Source organism: Pogona vitticeps, chromosome 1, assembly GCF_051106095.1.
Source record: "Pogona vitticeps strain Pit_001003342236 chromosome 1, PviZW2.1, whole genome shotgun sequence".
Lineage (NCBI taxonomy): Eukaryota > Metazoa > Chordata > Lepidosauria > Squamata > Agamidae > Pogona > Pogona vitticeps.
The window spans coordinates 38,290,840-38,312,911 of NC_135783.1; the positions used below are offsets into that span (position 1 = coordinate 38,290,840).

Genomic DNA, 22,072 nt, shown 5'->3' on the forward strand with positions numbered 1-22,072 from the left:
TAGATTAAAAGATGTACAGTGGGGTCTTGACTTGAGAACTTAATCCGCATTGGAAGGCGGTTCTCAAGTCAAAAAGTCTGTAAGTCAAGTCTCCATTGACCTATAGTGCATTGAAAATCGATTAATCCCGTAACAGGCCATTTTTGTTCCATTTTGGTTTTTTTCTGGTCTGTAAGTCAATTCTCAGGCTGCAAGTCAAACCTAAATTTTGCGGCCAGAGAAGTCTGTAACTCAAAAAGTCTGTAAGTCAAGCCCTCTGTAAGTCAAGGGTCCACTGTATTTAAGGTCAATGATGTGCACACTCTTCTCCAGGAGAACTGTATTGAACCAAAAAGTGTGTTCACAACAGATCCACAACACTTTCCTCCATGTGAGAATTTTGTAGCAGTCTGCTGTTGACTGGGGCCACAAATACTGTCTTTGCAAATTTTATAAGCTAAATGTTGTAGTGGGTCAGCTAGAAGAGATTGCAGATGGTTTTGAAGATCTCCCATCCTGCTGTTAATGTGTTACTTTCGTGCTTGGGAAGATGTTGTTGGGTTTATGCATATCTTGCAGTTAGTACAGATCTTTGGCGCAGGTTTAGTAGGGATTTGACAGTACAAACTCATGTTATATTTCAGTACACAGAGTGGTAGCCCAGAACCTGGGCTTCTTCACAGTGGCCTCTGTGAATGCACACAAATGGGTTTCCTCTGCCTGCGCATGACGTTTCGGAAGTTTCTAGAGCTTTAAAAAAATTGAGAATGAGATACCCCCCAAGACGCAAGCTCCGCCTCTTCAACCTTCTTCTCAGTTCTATTTTTCCCGCCGCTCAGTTAGGACGTTAGGAACATTAGAGCTTCAGTGAAAGGAAAGTAAACCTGTATTTTTTCACCAAATATTTCTTTTCAGTAATTAGATCACTAGATTCTTTTTAGTTATTTCCCTTACTGATTGAGATTTTAAAGTGCCCATTTACAACTTCACTTGCCTGCCTTTTTTACCCCCCCTTCCCCTTGGACTTTCCCCCGATTCTCCCCTGTTTTATGGCCCCTCGGGGATTTAAGAGGTGTGCTATTTGATTTAAGAAAATACCTCTCGCTGACCGCACGACAGATGTTTATTTTGCCTGGGCGAAGCCCACCAGACACAATCGTGTTCCACGTGTAAGAACCTCTCTAAAGCTGCAATCAAGGTGAGACCAACACCTCAGATCACATTTGTATGAACAAATGTTAAAAACAATCATGGAAGTGGGGACTTCTCTTACGACAAATCAATCAAATAGGCAAGATTCATCTAACATACAGTGGTGCCTCGCTTAACGAGTGCACCGTATAGCGATGTTTCCGTATAGCGATCCCTTTTTCGGGATCGCTATACGGAAACATACCCGATCTTCGCAATGGGGAAAACCCGCATTGCGAAGATCGGGTATTGCGGCGGCCATTTTGGAGCCGCCGAACAGCTGATCGGCGGTTCCAAAATGGCCGCCAGAAGCCCAGAAATGGCTGCCGGCAGCCGTTTTCGCGCCCTGCCCTCGCTTAGCGAAGGTGCGAAAATGGCTGCCGGCACCTGGAATCCTCGCTGAACGGGTAAGTAACAAAGGTATTGGAATGCATTAAACGAAGTTTAATGCGTTCCAATACCTTTCCCCTACCCGTTTAGCGATGATTCCGTATAGCGAGGGTTAATCCGGAACGGATTAACCTCGCTATACGGGGCACCACTGTAGTTGCTAGCTCAGCTATTCACTCATTGACAAGTACGACGTTGGTACCGAACAAGTCCAGGGAGCCACGGAAGACTTCCAAGTCCATGGTTAAGACTCAGTCAAGATCTGACGACCCTGCTAAAAATAAAAAGGACAAGAATTTAGCAGATTTTGATTGATTATTCTGAAGTAGGTTCAGTTACTTAGGACTCTTGGTCTGAGTTTGCCAGATCATTTTGGGGAGGCTCGGTCTGCCCTAGCCAAGTGTGTGTTTATGAGGCTTGAGTGGTATTGTGTATTCTACCATATTTGAAAACAGCAGTCTAGTTTAGGGTATTTGACACAGGATGTTTTTCACACACAGCAGTCTTGTCCAATAGATTGGAATAACTTGGGCAATGATTGTGTAGGATTGCCTCTGATGCACTCAGTATCTGCCACCCAAGGCAGTTGCCTCACCCTGTCTAATGGTAGGGCCAGCCCTCTGCACTAGTAATAATAAATGTCATGGAGTAAGTGTAGAACATTCTGCAATCTGGATGAAGCAAGTTGCAGTCTCTGTTATTACTAGCCTTAGACTCTCAATTTCTTGATCCATTTCTTGAGAGGTGGATACATTTCTTTTGGACATGAACCAGTTCATAATGTAAGCATGGTATCCCATTAAAAGAGAGCAGATGATTGCTAGTTTGTTTCTTAATGTGCATCTGTAGGCAGTAAGAAGAGTACTGGATAAAGAGCAGCTTTGCAGAGGTCATTAATGTGCACAGAGATGCAACTATACATAGGTGGCATTTTATCCTACTCCTTCTGATTCTTTTTCTGTCTTTTTTCTCCCCTGTTTGTTCACGAAAGGCTTAGCAGTTGGCCTTGGCATTGGAGCACTGGCAGAGGTTGCAAAGAAGAGCCTTAGGCCTGAAGAGCGCAGTGGTGAGTATTTCTTTGCTTACTGCCTCTACAAGCACCAGACAGTGTGAAAAGACTCACAGCTAGTATACAGGCACACTAATGCAAAGCTAGCTGATAAAGGTATTTTAAAATGTTTGCTTTTAATTTTGTTTTTTCATTATTTCATCATGCCTTCTCATAATTTCTTCCATTTTGGATAAATGTTTAAACAAATGGTGTTACTATAGGTGTGGTTTTCAAACTACACCCGAGTAGCTGGGTTGTTTGTGATATCCAACTAACAGCCAGTCACCTGCTCCTCCATTTGTATTATATAAAAAGAAATGCCTTAGGCCATGGTTTTGCAAGTTGACAAGCAGAGTGTTCTGCCATCTCAGATCCTTCTAAGCAGAAATGCCAGGGATTGAATCTTGAACTAATCTATGTGCAAAACCTGAGTTCTGTTGCTCCTTTATACTGTTTAGGGATTTTACCATCAGTACTAGCTACCATGAATTCTATGACTTTGCCTATTCTCATGAATGTCTGAACTTTGATATTATAAACTCCTATGCATCTTGGCTGCTGTTTCCCCATCAGTAAAAAAAGGTAGTCATACAGGACATCATTAGAAGTGGCTGTTGGCCCTTTTTTCTTATGTGGTGCGTGGAATTATCATCATGGGTTACAGACATATGCCATATGTATAGTGACTGTGATTTCTTGAACTTAAGTGTATGTAAAATTTGTACACAGGATTCTGCTCTCACTTGCACTTGGCACACAGCAGCAGCATTCAAGGTGAACACAGCCAACCTTGTTGCATGAACCTTTGAGTGCAGTCCTTTGAAGACTTTGTTCCTTGTGTTTGACAGCCCTCTTCAAGGAAAAAAAGATTGTGTAACCGTTCTGTTTACATTTTTCTGTTTGCAAGCCGCGCCTTGTATAACCTGGGCACTCCCCAACCTCAACTGAAGGTTCAGTAAAACTCTTGAGAGACATATCTCTCCTTTGCTGATAAACTGAAATTGTCGGGGAGAGTAAAGAGCTTGCGTACCCAGTGTTTGGTATAAATAGAAATGACTCTAGGTGTTTTGTTTAGTGGTAATTTGCTTGTCTGCTAAAGGAAGAGTCTTAGATATACGTGTGTGCAGTTTTCAAGCTCAGTGCTTTTCCTGACAAATTGTAGGTCTGGGGTGGGGAATGTGTGGCTCTTCAGATGTGATTGGATTGAGTAGATGTTGTGAGGAGTAGATTTGAACATGACAAAGAACCCATTAAAATAAGCTGTTCTTCTCATAAATCCAGTCTGGACCCCTCTTCTGATTTGGTATCTAATATGCTCTTGGGAATGCCATCCCACCTTTAATAAACTCATAGTGACAAGTTTTTTAAAAGGTAAGTTGATTCAATCACCAAGCATACATTCAACTTAGGAAATTATGAGCTTCATCATATTTAAGTTTTTAAAACTTTTTCATTCCCCTGCTTGCTTGCCTCTGTGATTCTAGATCTAAGTTGTTCTGCTTATGAAGTAAGACAAATGTTTTTCTGTTTGGCTTTTTCCCTCTCCCCAGCTGTGTACTCTAAACCAGTGGTCCCCACCCTTTTCTGAACAGTGGGCTGGGTGGGGGAGCAGGGTCCATGCAGGGGGGGCACTTGTGGGGGGGCACTTGTGCATGTGGGTGGGCGTGTAGGTGGGGGTTTCTGTGTGCGGAGGGGGAAGATCTGTCTCTGCGGCCCAGTACTGCTAAGACTGCGGACCGGGGGTTGGGGACTCCTGTTCTAAACAGCCCATCTTCTCATTCATTCCAAAGAGTCTGTAAACAGTGTTCTGCAGCCCACTTTTGTTGTTGTCCCTCTCATCATGTCAGTAAGAACAGGGGTCTGGTTTTGTGGGTTGGCTTTAGTCAGCGAGTTGTGTAATCTCAAAAACTGGTAAAGGGTCCCCCCACTTTCTTTCCTTAAATAACCTTTCTTTATATCAGACTTACAGCATCACAAACTGCTCTTCAGAAGATATAATAGCTGCTCAAGCTATGATCTCTGCTATGATGATCTTTCCATATGGGGTAATATAGAAATATAATAAATCAGATAAATAAAATGCTGAAGTAGAACTATAAGGAGTACAGAATCTGGTCTGTGTGAAGGCACCAGATTGGCAGTTACTTATGTCTTCACTTATGTAACCAACTTCACACTCTTCAGATGTTCCCTACACACTTGTATGTCATCTCTTGTCTGCCACAGACACACATTCTATACTTTGCCATCATGGCTCTATACTTTGCCTTGATGGATCTCCTTTTCAGGAACAGATGAATGTCCAGAGAGTGAAACAATTTCATTCTTGGTTCGTTAGGTTGACCCCACATGTGACTCTGTAGCTCAGTGTTTTTTTTAAGGGCTTCATCAGTAGCAAGGCATTAGATTTTGACATATTAGGTTTGGAAGTACAACCTTGAATGTGTGGACTAAGTGGAAGATGCCATATGGGTCCCACAAAGTTTACTGGCATAAGTCAAATCAAAATGTGTAACTTAAGTGACTTTGCTTCTCCCCTACTTTGTCTATTAAGAGCTGAGGTTGAAAAAGTTATTTATTTGGACTAATAACAATAATTATATGCCATCAACATGATTGCATTTTATGGCTATCCCATGGTTTCCTAGGTATAGAATATTCAGAAGTAACTACTCAACTCCCAAACAAACTGCACCAGAGCATCTGAAGATGCCGGTCATAGAGAACCTTCAGAACACGGCCAAAGAGCCCAAAAAACCCACAACAACCATTATTCAGAAGTGGTTTACCATTGCCTTCTTCTGCACAAGTAGTCCTCCTATTGATGCCTGACATTGTGCAGGTTTTGCAGTGTGCCTAGCAGAATCTTTTGATTTGTTTCCTAAGAAGTGGGCCTTGAACAAATATTTGTCCTTGGCACCCTCAGTATTTAAGAGCCTCACTTGCACGGGTGCCTTCCAGATGCATTAAGGCTACTATTATAATTCTGATTCAGAAAATTAAGAACTGTGGGACTGTTCTGTTAGGGATCCCTCTTGTTTAGCAGAGTTAGGGTGCAACAGTCTTTCCTATAGACATTTAAAGCTACTGTACCTTTATTTGTCTATTCCCTGGAGTAATAAATCCAGGAAGCAAATGAACTTAAGTAATGAAATGATTAAGATTTATTTAGAAAATACATTTAATAAAAATCTTCTCCTAAAGTAAGTAGAATATGACACATGTCTGGAGGAAGGGGGGGGGACATAGCCCCGCTCTCAAGAGATTTTAACAACTTAAAGATAAGGAGGACTGAGGTGACAAGAAGAACATGGTTGTCTTGGGCAATAGGTAGAGACAGCCAATGAAAAGAACAGTTACGGCCTACTCTATTATCCAAACATCCCTATATTTTAAATACATATACAAATAAATTAAACACTTTTTATGGAGAGGTGCAAAAGAGGGTGATACTTCCAGAAGATACTTTCAAAAACTGTATCCCCCATCATCAGTTATTTGCTATGTGTCAGGGGCGATGGGAGTTGTAGCCTAGTCCTGTAGGCATCCTTCAGTCTCGAGAGACTATGGTAACGTGCTCTGAATTAGAGCTTTTGGAACAGCTTCTAGTGTGCCTGAGAAGGCCAAGTGTGTTAAAGAAAAACTGTAGAGAGAATGAATGGTTGGTTCTTCTTTGAGGTCTCTGTGAGTGCATACAAATGGGTTCTTCTGTGCCTGTGCAAAGTGCCTCAGAATGTTCTAGAACTTTTTTGTACATGCTTGCTTGGACCTCCCCTCCCAGGTGCACATGTTCTGCCCATGGTATAGCCTGAGTTCTGCCACTGTAAATGAGCTTAAGGCTATCATGATGGACAGAGGGGGGGCTGGGCTGAATGTGTGAGTTCACAGGTGACCACTCAGAGAAACAGAGTTACAGGTAAGTCACCTCTTTTTATGAATTATACTGGAGGAAGGGGCAATAATTACTTACTTGGTTAAACCACACACTTGACAGCCCATAGGAAGGACTCCATGTGGGTTATTGAGCTATTGAGTCTTAAAAGTAATTTGTGTTTTTGACATTTCTGCAAGAGAAGTGGCAGAATATTTGGCCTGGGTTTACATTTTAGTTTGTTCTGCATTCTTCACTGTACCCTTGGGTGTGCCTCAGGACTCAGTTAAGTTGAAATACCAAACAGTGCCTTGGACATTCACAACAGTGACTTTGGCACCTTCCTTGCTATGAACAGACCAGGAAATCTTTCAGCTGTTTCTTGCTCCGTCCTAATCAGAAATCTATCTTTGATGACTTTTGAAGAAGCCAGGATGTTAAGCCTTAGTTTGAAGGTGACTTAATATTTTGCTTTGTTCCAAATCTTGTAATTCTTTTTTCTCATGATAAAATAGCAAGCTGTTGGAAAAACAAAACTAATTGTTATTACATTAACAGCAGTTAGACTGGAATTTTCAGGGAATTGGAAAAATAATAAATTTATGTTGGAAGAATGCTATAATGAGATGTAGAATCCTAACTATTAATGTTAAATTAACTTGTGAATTTAAAGTTAGAAAAGGATTATTGATGCTGTTGTGACCAGCCTATCACTTTAAAAAATAGTCATCCTAAGAACCAGTTATTTAGTCAGCATATGCTGATAGTTGAAAATGGATGCCATCTCAAACCTATTCTGTCTGCCTGTCCTTAGGAAAGAATGGTGTTGCAGATTCCAGCCCATTTCTGTCAGAAGCCAATGCGGAAAGAATTGTTAGGACACTGTGCAAGGTTCGTGGTGCTGCGCTGAAGCTGGGACAGATGCTGAGCATTCAAGGTAAATGCAAATAACTGCTTCTGTGTTTCTTGCTTGTTCCCTTTGGTAGTTTTGACATTCCTTCTTGTCTGGTGATGCATGAATTTAGTTTATGGTTTGTAAGAGCCAGGAATTAGGCACACTTGTTTACAGTGAATGCCAGTGTCAATTTGGTAATGATTCAACTCCTAGTTTTAGGAGATAGCGCATAGTGACTGCTTATGACCTGAGTTCAATCTTGATGGGTTCAGGTAGCCGGATCAAGATTGAGTCAGTCTTCCATCCTTCCGAGGTCAATGAAATGAGTACCCAACTCGGGAAGGGGAATGTTTGTTTAATTATGTTGTAAACTGTCCAGAGCACACTTCAGCACCGTCAGGTGAGATATAAGTCAAAACAACAACACCTACTACAATTTACTGGAGTATCTATTCCCAGTTGCTGACGTTGTTACATGCTGTCAAGTCGCCTCTGACTTATGGCAACGCTATGAACAAGTGATCTGTGAAATATTTTTTCCTGCTAGGTTTTTCTAAACTCCAGGTTGCAGGCACCTTTGCCTATAGGAAACCATTTTGTCTCTTAACATTATGTCCTATTTGCTGCCTTTCAGCTAAATCTAGCTTATGGTGGGATCATAGGGAGAGGACAACCATAGAAGTTTGTTTTCTTATCAACAATCCCTTTCATTCTTATAGGTCAATTGCTTTCTGTGCACTTTTTGCAGGCAATACTATGGAACAGATCTCCACTGTCTGCAGACAGATTAGGCTTTCCAAAAATTGTAGCATTTAACTGGGCTAGCTCACTTAACTTGATAAGTCTGTTATCCTGTCAGTCAGACTATCAGTACTTTTACTCATTAACTATTCATATTGAAATGCAATAGCTGATTTGATTGTTACAAAACCATAGAAGAGTTACTGGGTGTTTTGCCTCATACTTTGGCCTTCTATAAGGCTACCTTTTACTGTATTATAATTTTTAAATGAAAGCTTGGGAATTTAGGAATTTCAAGAACAAACTGAGAATCTACTAGGTGCTCTGAGAAAATGAGCACAGTTAGGTGTGTTATGTGTTGATAAATTATGTCACTCATTCAGAGGTGGTGGGGGCATGCTGTGTAGTCCCATGTCCTATATCATTATCATCATTATCATCATCGTAGAACTGCAGAGCTGAAAGGGATCCTATGGATAATTGAATTCAGCCCCTGCCATATCCTTTGTGGATTTAGTATCATACTAGCTTTCTTTCTTTCTTTCTTTCTTTCTTTCTTTCTTTCTTTCTTTCTTTCTTTCTTTCTTTCTTTCTTTCTTTCTTTCTTTCTTTCTTTCTTTCTTTCTTTCTTTCTTTCTTTCTTTCTTTCTTTCTTTCTTTCTTTCTTTCTTTGTGTTTTGAAGAATTTGAAGAGGTAAAATGGGAAGAATGGTTATCTATAATTTCGTAGAGCTAGAGGAACAGAAAGTTGAAAGAGGAATGCTTTGTGGCTGCTTGTCTCTGCAGCTATGTATGCTGTTCCTAGGATAAGAAAGTGCCTCTGAATGTTAGTTGCTGGGAAAAGGCAGCAGGTGGAGGTTCTGGTGGGACTTTGTGGGGAACAGGGTGGTGGGCGAAGATAGGCCTTCAGTCTGGGAGGGAGTCAGCGGTATTTCTTTGGATATCCTAGAAACCATTATCTTGCCTGTATTATTTTAGTTTATAGCTGCATATGAAGCTTGGAAAAGTTACTTTTTGGATTACCAGAAACTCCTAGCCATCTGATGGGGGGATTCTGGGGGTTGATTTTAGTTAAATCTGTACTGTATCAGTGCTTTCAAGATGACTTAATTTTATAGAAATACATTTCTAGCAAATGAAGATACTTATTACAGTAACAGCTTTTGTGGACTAGACTTTTTCTTCATTAGAACATCAGTCTTATCCACTGAAGCTTACTAATCTTCAAGAAGCATGTCAGTCTTTACATTTCCACAAGACCCTTGGCTCTTTATGCTCAGCAGATGAACATGCAAATTTCTCTGAGAATTACTTGGGCTCATATTTTTCAGTTCTCTTTGCTACTTCTGTTGATGACCAGAATTCTCTTTATTCAGGCCTGTTGCTCTCAAGAGCCTCTTCCAGCACCACAATTCAAAGGCATCAATTCTTCGGCGGTCAGCTTTCTTTATGGTCCAGCTCTCACTTCCATACATCACTACTGGAAAAACCATAACTTTGACTATGTGAACTTTTGTTGGCAAGGTGATGGCTCTGCTTTTTAAGATGCTGTCAAGGTTTGTCATCGCTTTCCTCCCAAGAAGCAGGTGTCTTTTAATTTCGGGGCTGCTGTCTCCATCTGCAGTGATCATGGAGCCCAAGAAAGTAAAATCTGTCACTGCCTCCATATCTTCCCCTTCTATTTCCTAGGAGGAGATGAGACCAGTGGCCATGATCTTAGTTTTTTTGATGTTGAGTTTCAGACCGTTTTTGGCGCTCTCCTCTTCTGCCCTCATTAAGAGGTTCTTTAATTCCTCCTCACTTTCTGCCATCAGAGTGGTATCATCTGCATATCTGAGATTGTTGATATTTCTTTCAGCAATCTTAATTCTGGCTTGGGATTCCTCCAGTCCAGCTTTTTGCATGATGTTTTCTGCGTATAAGTTAAATAAGCAGGGGGACAATATACATCCTTGTCGTAATCCTTTCCCAGTTTTGAACCAATCAGTTGTTTCATATCCAGTTCTAACTGTTGCTTCCTGTTCCACATATAGATGTCCCAGTAGGTAGATAAGGTGGTCAGGCACTCCCATTTCTTTAAGAACTTGACGTAGTTTGCTGTGGTCCACACAGTTAAAGGCTTTTGCGTAGTCAATGAAGTAGATGTTTTTCTGGAACTCTCTGGCTTTCTCCATAATCCACCAGATGTTAGCAATTTGGTCTCTAGTTCCTTTGCCCCTTTGAAATCCAGCTTGTAGTTCTGGTAGTTCTCGATCCACATACTGCTGAAGCCTACCTTGTAGGATTTTGAGCATAACCTTGCTAGTGTGTGAAATGAGTGCAATTGTACGGTAGTTGGAGCATTCTTTGGCACTGCCTTTCTTAGGGATTGGGATGTAGACTGATCTTTTCCAATCCTCTGGCCACTGCTGAGTTTTCCAAACTTGCTGTCATATTGAGTGTAGTTACCTTAAGAGCGTCAACTTTTAAGATTTTAAGTACAGTGGTGCCTTGGAAGACGAAGTTAATTCGTTCCACGATCAGTGCCGTCTTGCAAAAAAAATCTTCCCTCCGAGTGGTGATGGGTGCTTGCAGAGTCTTAGCAAGACGCATTTTTGAAGTTCCTACTGTCTCCTCCTTCCTTCGGTAAGGCTCTGAATGTTTTTTTTTTAAAAAAGCCTTTTTACATTTAGAGCCTTACCGAAGGCAGGAGAAAAGGCCGGGAACTTCAAAAATGTGTCTTACTAAGATTCTGCAACCCCGCGCGCTGGCTTTGGAGGTCCCCTGCCAGTCCTGGGATTGTGCAAGGAAAGGCTCCGAAGCCCGCCCGCGCTTGCAGGGCACACCACCAGTGTTCTGATGGCTTTCACTGTCTCCTCCTGCCTTCGGTAAGGCTCTGAATGTAAAAAGGCTTTCTTTTTTTCCCTTTTTACGTTTGGAGCCTTACCGAAGGCAGGAGGAGACGGCGGGAATTTAAAAAATGCATCTTGCTAAGACTCTGCAACTGCAGGCGCAGGCTTTGGAGCTCCCCTGCCAGTTCTGGGATGATGCTGGGAAAGGCTCGCGGGACACACCTGCCAGTGTTCTGATGGCTTTCTCTGCACCACTGGAACACTGGCGGGTGTGCCCTGCACACGAGCGCGCGGAGGGGCTTCGGAGCCTTTCTGTGCACCATCCCAGGACTGGCAGGGCACCTCCAAGGCCTGCGGTTGCAGAGTCTTACCAAGACACATTTTTGAAGTTTCCGCCATTTTCTCCTGCCTTTGGTAAGGCTCTGAATGTAAAAAGGCTTTCTTTTTTCTTTCTCTTTTTACGTTCGGAGCCTTACTGAAGGCAGGAGAAAAGGGCGTAAACTTCAAAAATTCTGCTTGCTAAGCCTCTGAATGGTGCCTCATTTGTCTTGCGGAAAACCGCCACAGGGACAATTGTCCCGTGAGGCGCCAAAACCTTCACAAGACCCATTCGTCTAGTGAGTTTTTCGTCCAGTGAGGCAATCGTCTAGCGATTGAACAGACATCTGGTTTTTCCCTTTCTATTATTTTCTTCTATTTCTTTGCACTGTTCATTTAAGAAGGCCCTCTTGTCTCTCCACTAATAGCATTTCCAGCACTACTGGAGGTTTTTAAAGAAATAAACAGAACCCAAAGCCACGGTAGTTCTTTAACAACTGTGGTGGGCAGATACGTTCCACTACTTTGTTAAGCTTTCCCTCTGTAATGTTTGCTGTAGTGTTTCTGAAAAGGCCCAGAAAGACACAACACTGAGGAGTCCTTTTGAATCACTCATTCCATGAACAGTGGGTGGCTGATACAGAACGGCATTGTTAAGCTCTCAGAATGTAGTGAGAGGTTCAGGCTGGCATCTGTTTGCAGTCCCTTCATCCTGTAAAAGGCATAGTTTTTGTGGTCAGTTTTGCTCAAGCTGCCTAACTAGGAAGAAGGAACTTAGTTAAATGGGATGATAAATGCTTTTTTTGGTAAGACTAGACTTGAATAGTGCTAGCCATCGTAGTGCCACTCCCCAGAGGCACCTCAGTTTCATTTTCACCTTTTTTTTTTATGATAACCTTTGGTTGTAGTATCCTATAGAGGCAGTTGCAAGAGGCATAAGAGGCAGTAGTATGGACAGTGAAGTGAAGTGGTGAAGATCACCTGCCATGATCCTAGAAAGACATGTTTGTGCCTAATGTGATCCACCACTTATCCTGAAACAAGAGATTCTGTACCTGAACCAGCTGTGCCACTGACCCATCCAGTCTTTTACTTGAAACAGCCCTCCAGCCTTTCTTGGAATGAAATATTTTTAAGGACATTCCTTATATTCAACCTAATTTATACCCTTACAGTATGAAACCACTGTTTCAGGCTCTATTTTTGAGCATGGAGAGCCTCAGGATAATTATTGCTTTTCTAACCATTCCTCAGCATTCTTGAAAAGAGCTAGCATGCCTCCCCATCCCTTTAGGTCTGAGATGAAACATCCCAGTTTTCTTAGATATTCCATATAGCATTAATCTATATTCCTCTTGTAAACAACTTTCTTTCCTTTCTATTTTGTTGCTAAAGTTTCTAAACTCACACTCGGGCCACTGTCACCAACAACACCTTGAATGTTAAATCCCCTATGGTTACATTTAAGAGTTTTTCTAACATCTGGGGCAGTTTATTTATGTGTTTTTTTGTGTCTTTTTCTGGTCCTTTATTTTGCTTCTGTTATTACTACAAAATGTTGACATACGTATCGGATGCTGTGCTGAGTGCTTTGCAGAGAATGCAACCATGAGAATCCAAATGTTGGGCAAGGAGAAGCTATGGTGGCTCTTTCTCAACCTTTTCTTTCTTTCTATTATTGTTCTTCTCAGTTCCTTGAGATTTGTAATCATGCCAAATACACAATGAACACCTTGGTCTGCTGCATCGTAGCGCATGATACAGGAGGAGTGCTGCCTGTGGATCAGAAAGTATGAAGTAATAGCCCTGCTTCTGTTCCAATATGTATTTTATTCCTTCCATAGTTCTTTGAAAGCCCAGTAGGCCTTGTCACATAAATAGCAAGTGGAGAAGATTCATTGATATGTTGGCAAGCAAAACAGATAAGTCCTAGGATAGGTACTGGATCACAGCTGATGGATGTGTTTACATTATGTTTTTCTGATGTGGTGAAAGTGGAAGAGAATTGAATTATACATAAACATTTTTCTTGATGCTTGCTGCCAAGTCTGTTTCTACTGCAACTCAAAGGGGGACAGGAATAGAGAATATGAAATTCCAGCACAACTCTTCTTTGGGAATCCCAGTCTTTCCCCCCTATTTATGGGAGCTGACGTTTGTAGTGCACTTAAGATAAGGAATTCCATAGGTCCTATGAGTTCCATCCTGCCATCACTTTGGCCTTGGCTGCAGTGTCAAGGATCTTACCTTAGCTACACACTGTTGAACCTTCTTAGCTGCAAGAAACCCAAACTTGACAGCTTGGAGGCATTGATTGAGAGTAGCTCAGATGAAGGTTTATGAAGATTAATTGTGCAGAAATGCTGGGGGTGGAAAAAATGCAATGAAAATTGCATACATTTTGTCAGTTGTACTAGTCACAGCAGTCCAATTTTACCAGCTTCTTCTGGCTTCTTTTTTTGTAGTTCCAAACTGTTTTTTTTAAGTATAACATAAAATGTACACAGTTCTCTGTTGTGTTACTTGTGTTCAGGAAAAGAGAACTAGAAGTACTAAGCTCACTTAATAAAAAGCCAGAAGATGCAACTTCTATAGCTGAGAGCAGCAGCGGAGGCTAGAACATCAGTATAACCACCTTGATTAACAGATGGCCCTTTTTTTCTACAGATGATGCCTTCATCAACCCTCACCTGCAGAAGATCTTTGAACGTGTCCGTCAGAGTGCAGACTTCATGCCTATAAAACAAATGATGGTGAGAATTGGGTTGAGCAACATGATGGGACAGGAATCTGAGCAGAAAGCAGGCCTTCTCATTTGTATAATAGTTTGATGATTCATTATTTAGATTCAGCGCTCCTTCAGCAAGCTGTGAGAACAATCACTAACCCATGTTGTATTCCAGCCACTTCCATTTTTTAGGTGTTATTATAGAGGATTTCTTTGCAGGTTAGAGCTATGCTTCATGAAGCATTTGTTGCTGTATTATGCATGCCAGTGGTGACTTTGATTATTTTTCTGGCAGCTTGTGCAGTCTTGACATTCAGTGTAGTTGGGATGTGTAAGAAATCCTAGGCAAAGTTTCCGTCTGTATACATTTATTTTGTGGCTTCTTGCTTCTCTTTCATCTAGAAAACACTGAACCATGACCTTGGCCCTAACTGGCGTGATAAATTAGAGTTTTTTGAGGAGCGTCCTTTTGCTGCAGCATCAATTGGACAAGTTCACCTGGCTCGCTTGAAGAATGGTAAAGAAGTTGCCATGAAAATCCAGGTAGGATTTTCAGATTACTAGCTCTATATATTACCATATATTTGTCTTGTGCTTCTTCTACTGATGCTGCCCAGTTGAAGGAAGTTGTGCACATGGATTTTAATGCCTTTTAACTTCACTCTGGAAATACCAGGGTTACAAGTCTTCAGAGTAACACTCAGTTAAATCAGTTTAAACATCACTTTATTCCTATCTATCAGCCTACCTTAATTACTTGAATTTAGTGTAAACAGATGGGTAGGTATAGTTCTCTTCTAGAAAGGATGCAGATGGGCAGGGATAAAAGTCTGTTATTTTAATTGACTGAATTCTCTTAAATATGTTTATGCCTAAATAATTATGCCTTATTATTCTGTTCCTTTTTTTTACTGCTTTAACGAATGGGGGTCTGTGGCCATGCAGTAATGAAATAAAGTAAATATAAAGCGTTTTCTTGTTTTGGGCATATCTGACTCTCTGTCTGTGTTGGATCTATACATAAATTGTTTGACATCAGTAAAGATGCTATTCTTGGAGCTGATGTGACACATTAAAGTGCATCATGTGAATGATTCGCATGTGTTAAAGTGTTCACACATGTTCACTGCTCAGGTTGTATGTCTGAACAATTTACTCTTCATACTTGTATATTGTTTATATACTGTTCTCAGAATAATTTCCAGGAAGCATCCTTTTGGTAGTAATCTTGAGATTGCTTATCTTAAGCAATCTTGATGAGCTTTCACCATGAATATTTTGTATAACATGACAGTGTAAAGACTTACAGATAGCTGAAGGGGCATCTTAGCTGCTGTTCTTGGGTGGATGTTGTACGTATGTGTATTTTCCCCCCCCTCTGACACCCAACCCAGGTTTGAGTCATGGAAAGTTTCATTTGGTGCAGATGTTTTGTCAGTCCTCTGTCCAGAATGCAGGTGTTAAGCTGTCAGAATTGACTTCCCCTGAGTGTAAAGAGCAAAGAGGGAACTGAGCTGGAGTTTTCTGAGGCTATATTCTGAAGTATGTCTGCCTGAAAAATTGAAAATCCATGATCTGCACAGTTGCAGATAATTTAAGTAAGCTTTAGATAGAGGAAGCTTAACTCACTGCCCCAAATTCTGTTGCTTAGTGTAGCAAATCACACTAGAGTAAGCAATTGAATCCAATGGGATTTAACAAGTCACCTTCTCCATAAGTTCCTTTTGCTTCAAATGGGCCTACTCCAGTGTGATTTGCTATGCTAAACAAAAGGATATTGCTTTTCCTGCAAATTTTGAATCTGTGCAAAATTGCAATGTGAAAAAAAGGCTACTCAGATTTCCAGCAGATTTATATCATTTTTCAAAGCATTCCTGCCAGTCTGTTGTTGATTTGACTCTGATAGGGACAAGTCATAGTACCTTCACCTTGCAAGCAAAAGGCCCCAGATTCAATCCCGGAGATTTGCAGCCAGGGCCAGAAAAGACTTACATCTGAAACCTTAGAGAGCTGCTGCCAGCAAACACAGACAATGTTGAGCTAGATCACAAGTTTCCAAGCTGTGCGTCATGACCCCCCAAGGGAACCACAAAGTTCTGGTTCCCTTGGGGGATAATCACCATGGTTCCTGCTATACAATCCAGCATGGTGGGTTGTGAGGGACAGATAAAGCTAAATTTGCTTCCCTGGACAGGAGAGAATGGGGATCGAGCCTTATGAGCCAGCTTAAGGAAGAGTGGCCAGTGTGCCTCCAAAGGGCACATTCACACCACCACTTCCTCTGCTTTCTCACTCAACTCTTCCTTTCTGGTTTCCTTTTTCCCCTTTTCATTCTGTGCTGGCCCAGAGGGGAAGAAAAGGAAAAGAAAGCAATTTCTCCAATGCTGCTGCTGTTTTCATCGCTGTGTTAATTGCCTAACCCTCTTAAATACTGCCTAGGCCAGTAGTGTCTGATTCTTTGGGTTGTCATTAGAGAGAATGTGGTGGTGGCAGCAGCAGTTATTTGTGAAATATTGGATAGTTTGCTCTGAGAGGGTGGGTGGTGGTAGGTACTACTTGCTGCTGGAAAAGTCCGATCTGCAGGGATGGTCCCAAATTATTTTTATTGGCAGATGTGCCAAATCTACCAGCAAAAGATAACTGATGGTGAGGCAGAGGAGGGACACAGCTAAAAAAGGTTGGGAAACACTGATCTAGATGGACCATTGGTCAGATTTGGGATGGGACCGTTTCTGAAACCTTTGGCCTCTTTTCCATAATATGCTTCAGCAGTTTTAATTAGCTTTCTTGTTGGTTTTAGACTGATGCTTTCTGCAGAGAGATATAGAGGGATTTAAGGTAGTAGTTTTATTTACTGGGCCTGTTTAGAGCAGTCTTTCATAGTATGGCACTTTGCAGATGCTTTGGTGTGCAATTTCTGTGTCTTTGACCACTGGCTGTGGTGGGGTGGGGTTGATGGGAGTTGTAGTCTGACCCATCTGGTACCTGGTTTAGAAAAGACTGGTTTAGTCTTTAGTAGGAAATCCAGATCAGGTTGTCTTCTTACTATTTCACTCTTCTCTCTTACAGTATCCTGGAGTGGCCCAGAGCATCAATAGTGATGTCAGCAACCTGATGACTGTCCTCAGTATGAGCAATGTTCTCCCAGAAGGTAAAAAGCCACTGGCATTTTTGGGAAGGAGAGGGATTTGTGTGGAAAGGAACCACATTTCTGAATGGAGAGAGATGGAAGCAGAGCCTTAAGCAGTCGCTAAAATCTTATGGGTTGTCTGCCTGCTTCATTCTCAGTAGCCACAACTTAATTTGTGCAGATTCCTTAATACCTTGAATAGGAGAGATCCAACTAGAGTTATTTCTATAGTGGTCACATTTTTATGTTCTAGAAAAGAAACATATGACAGATAGAGTACTCTGTCAGGATTTGGCGACAGGAAAATACGCAGAGTTAATTGAAGACACTTACACCTTCTTCTTTAGCAAGTCGGATGTATTTACAATATTTACAAGTATATACAGGCTGCCATCACTTCAGCATGGCAGGAAATCATTAAACAAACCGGCATAGAGCATAGCAGCAAGTGATAGAGAGAGAAGAGAAATCTATGAACACACTGATCACTTATATACATATACAAGGCTTCTTCAGTCCAATCAGAAGACACATTACATCATCTTCTGCACCTGGGTGTCATCTTATCTTCAGAGATTGCATCATCTCCTCAGCAGTCACAGTGACTCAGCATACACACATCTGCTCACAATGGCAGCTCATTAATAACACATTTATCCAGGTTCAGGCCTATAAAAATTACAATATCCTGGCATACTCTGACTCTGCATCAGTAAATTGTCACTCCCCTTTTTTGTCATCAGCAGTGTTCATTCAAAAGAGGGAGTGATTTTGTATTACCGGGCATTTGAACTGTGATGAGTCTTTCAAATATACATACTTTTATTTATGCTTGGATGTAACATGGTGAACATATATAGAGTTGCTCTTTGAATTTTGTCCTCAACTGCACAGTACCTTGGCCTTGACAAGAGGTTTGGAATGAAAATGTATTAGACTTTGGAGTTTAGAGGTTTAAACTGTTTTCAGAAACTTCAGCTGTGTTTCTCTTACCAAAAAGCACAGTTTGGGCAGGATATTTAATTGAGGAATCATAGAAATTGTAAGAAAGATTTTTACAATAGGCAGTTTACATTAGAGTTGGGAGTGCACGTGATCAGTATTAGCTACATATGCTGAGCCTGATTCATACTGCTTTGCTTATTTAAAAAAATGAACACATACCTGGAAGAACCCAGTATTCATACCTACGAAGTTGGTGCCAAAGTTGGTGGAGGATGAATCTTTGCTACTACAACAACACATTTTTCTGTCTTTCATCTGTCAAAAATCTGTGGATTTGCTGCCAGATGTGAGTGGAAGCTCCAGAAGAAACCGCTTCTCTTGAGATGTTTTTGTGCTTGGCTGTGTTGAATGCTGGGCAAAGTTCCATGATACTCATTTTAATCCCTGTTGTTTTTCATCATCAGTCAACAGATGATGAGTGAAAGAAAGAGAGAGGGAAAGGGCCCCCAGTGCTTTGTTATTCCTTTACCATTTATGGAGAAGATCATTGGTGTTCTTTCCTTCCCCTTTCTGCATATTAAAAGCAAAGGTGGTTTCCACAGACAGCACACTAATTATAGGCCTGGATGGCTGTCTACTATTGAATTTAATTTGGGAACCCTGATGCTAAAGCATGGCATGCATGATCTTTGGAAAACACCTGGGCTTTCATAGAGGTTTTGACAGATTCCTTTAAATGTGAGCTAGAGAGTGGCTATAGCTCTGGGGTAAACACATGCTTTGTGTATAGAAGGTCTGAGGTTCCATCTCCAATATCTCCAGATAGGGCTAGAGAAGATGCCTGTCTGTCATTTAGGAGAGCCATTGGCAATCAGTATCAACACTATGGAGCCAGATGGATCAGTGATCTGACCCAGTGCAAGTCAGATTCCTAGGTTTCTGTGAGATTAAGTTGTGTAGGCATTTAATTATGTTAGCTCACTATCCAGTGTTAAGCAGTTTCTTCGACATTCCATCTAGGTCTATTCCCTGAACATTTGATTGAAGTTCTGAGCAGAGAACTGGCCCTGGAGTGTGATTACCAGAGAGAAGCAACCTGTGTAATGAAATTCAGGTATGTTTCACGAGGAACTTTCCGCCTCTCTTTATCCCCACTCTCCCATTTTACTGTGTAATGCTAATGAGTGTTTGTAAGATAGTATTAATTGCTGGTTTCAAACACTAAGGCTTGGCCATCTTGTTATGATGGGAAGTCTTGAAAGAGGAGATTCGGAAGAACATGATAACTGCCTTTTGGCAAAGCAGTTCCACATTTGTCAGATATTGCAGTTCCTAAACCTGAGGAGGCTTTTCTTACCCTTTCATTTGCTATCCCCCAGAGAGCTGCTCAAGGACCATCCATTCTTTTATGTCCCTGCTGTGGTAGAGGAACTGTGCAGCTCACATGTCTTGACCACTGAGCTGGTGTCAGGGTTTCCACTGGATCAAGCTGAAGGACTGAGCCAGGAGATCCGGAATGAGGTACTGCTGTTAGACTGTTTCATCTTGGAGGCGGCAAAAGGAAGCCTGTAAACAGAGAGAACACTGGCAACTTTCTCAGACCATTTTTATAAGAGGGTGTTTTGGAAAGTATAGGCCATATTAATGTTACGTTGGAAACCTTTTGTTTTCTTGCTGATAATGCTGTAAGGGTATAGTAGGATTTTAGGGAAGTATTTGCAACCCAGTATAGCCAATTCTGCTGGTAAATCTGTCTTTTTCCCATGAGGAGAGTGTGTCATGAAAGAGGCTGTGTGAGAACAGTCATTCCTGCTCACCTTCTTTCCGCAGAAAAATTGCTCTCCTTTCCCTCTTTCCATGGATCACAATCAAAAGGGTTTGGCAGGAAAGACAGGACTGTGTATGTATGAGAGACCTGGCTATGCAGCCAGCTTCACACCTGGTCCTCAGGGTTATAAAGGTTGCTCATCCCAACTTTTGGATCCTTTCAGGAAAAGTCCCAGTAATGTCTTTCTCCTCTTAGCCCCTTCTGGCCATGCTCTCTGCTGCCTCAAAGGTGCTTCTTGCACCCTTGTTCTGCAGTTCCTCCTTGGACGGTTGCACATTGCATTCTCCTGTCCAGTTATCAGTTTGGCATAAACTGCTCAAACTTTGGAAACTGAGAAATACTGGATGGACTACATCATATCCATAAGCTACATTCTCTGCTACCTTGCAAACCAATTCCATTAGCTGTGTCTCTTTTCTGGCAACCGGTTTTTCAGAGGACAAATGTGACCTTGGTGGGATGACTAGCTTTCCAAAAGTGATCATCTTATTCTTATGCAAGTGATCAGAAATGCATCATTTTCTTATGACACAAGCAGCCAAATATAGATTGTTCCAGCTGGACCATCCTTGGCAGCCAAAGGCTGTTGGAAAAGTACTCTCCGTAAACAAGAGACAGAAGAGATGTGTGGGGTGGGTAGAAGATCCTTGGCGCTGAATATAGTACAGACTAGAGAGTTAATGGGAGGACAGCCATTCTAGACACTGGCAGATTGGCAGAAAGAGGTGCCCTGGTATTTTGCATACTTCATTGGAAGCCATAAACACGTTTAAGAGCTGTCAGCACATAACTTAGCAACATATAAAGTGTGCTTTCCAGACAAAAGGACTGTTGGTTAGTTATAGTAGAGTTAGGATTTGTCACTGTTACTCCTGGGTGTCCTGTGTTCTTTCCCCTTACACATCTCTGTGGATGTTGCTGATCCAGAGATGCTAAGGGCTTGACTGGATTCTTGCTGTCTCATGAATCATCATAGAATTGTCATAGGGTTGGAAGGGACCTTGGAGGTCTTCTAGTCCAACCCTCTGCCGAAGGCAGGAGACCTCATACCATCCTGTCTCCATGATGGCTGGTTGTCTTGACCAAATGTGAAAGGTATACAGATAGCAACACTAAGACTTGGCTTACAAGCATTTATTGATGGAGGATTGCTCCTGCTGAAGTAAATCCACAGTGAGGAAAACACTTATTTCTATCACAACTCCTAGAATTCCCAAGCTAGGCTGTAGAAATGTAATCATATTGCTGTATCAGGAAGTTGCGTCTGCACACTACACAGTAACAGTTCTGAGTTTGCCATAGATTTTATATTCCATAGCCAACAGCACCTGAAACAGGCTCTTGACAAGTGTATCTCTGCATATTTTCCAACACCTATTGTGATGTTCACATTCACAAAATAGATTTTCAAAAATTGGGGAAAGTGGTGTTTGTTTCCTCTTTTAGTCTTTCATGTTAATGAGTTCCCTACGAAGTTAGCATTGGCTCAATACCTCCAGTTATTTTGCGGGTGGTACAGGATTTGCCTGAAGGAGGTAGGCCATGAAGTGATTCATTGCAATGGGTGACTATATATTTCAGTGGGTACACAAAGCAGCCACACTGCCTATTCTCAAGGTCAGAGTTGTATGATGTGGAAGGCAGGGAGTCAGTCATTTCTCCCCACATCTAATTTCAGGAGACTTTACAAATGTATTCCAACTAAAACACACTATGGAATGGTCATAACAGATCTCTCAGTGTGTTCTGCATATTGAAAGTTACTTGACTTTGAGATAGACGGCATCTGTGTTTCACTCTTGATTTCATCTCCTTTTATTTGTCCATTGTTGAAATTTTTGCAGATCTGCCACAACATACTGGTTTTGTGTCTCCGGGAGCTGTTTGAGTTCAGATACATGCAGACTGATCCAAACTGGTCCAATTTCTTCTATGACCCAGAATTGCATAAGGTAAGACCCTTGAGGACTCAAATGAGGTACTAGATGGGCTTGTAACACTCCTTTCCTCCTTAACTAGCACAGCACATGATTGTTCATGCAACTCTTTGAAACAAAAGGGTGAAGTGGTTACAGCAGCTTGACAACAGTGAGTCTTACTGTACTTGGTACCTGGTGTCTGAAGATTATATATGGAAATGAGGGCATATCCTAGTGTAGCAATAGGGAAGATGG

General features: G+C 41.5%; 1 protein-coding gene across 3 annotated transcripts in view; it reads left to right on the plus strand.

The window, feature by feature from the left end:
* The window catches only part of COQ8A (coenzyme Q8A), a 96,073-nt gene that overhangs the window by 65,468 nt on the left and 8,533 nt on the right, over positions 1–22,072 (plus strand). For all 3 annotated transcript variants that reach the window (XM_020809338.3, XM_078383009.1, XM_072991093.2), the window contains exons 5-12: positions 2,552–2,626; positions 7,297–7,419; positions 13,935–14,020; positions 14,398–14,538; positions 17,065–17,146; positions 19,091–19,184; positions 19,450–19,591; positions 21,743–21,850. In XM_020809338.3, coding sequence (XP_020664997.3) covers positions 2,552–2,626; positions 7,297–7,419; positions 13,935–14,020; positions 14,398–14,538; positions 17,065–17,146; positions 19,091–19,184; positions 19,450–19,591; positions 21,743–21,850 — 851 coding nt within the window. The remainder of the gene's footprint in view (positions 1–2,551; positions 2,627–7,296; positions 7,420–13,934; positions 14,021–14,397; positions 14,539–17,064; positions 17,147–19,090; positions 19,185–19,449; positions 19,592–21,742; positions 21,851–22,072) is intronic.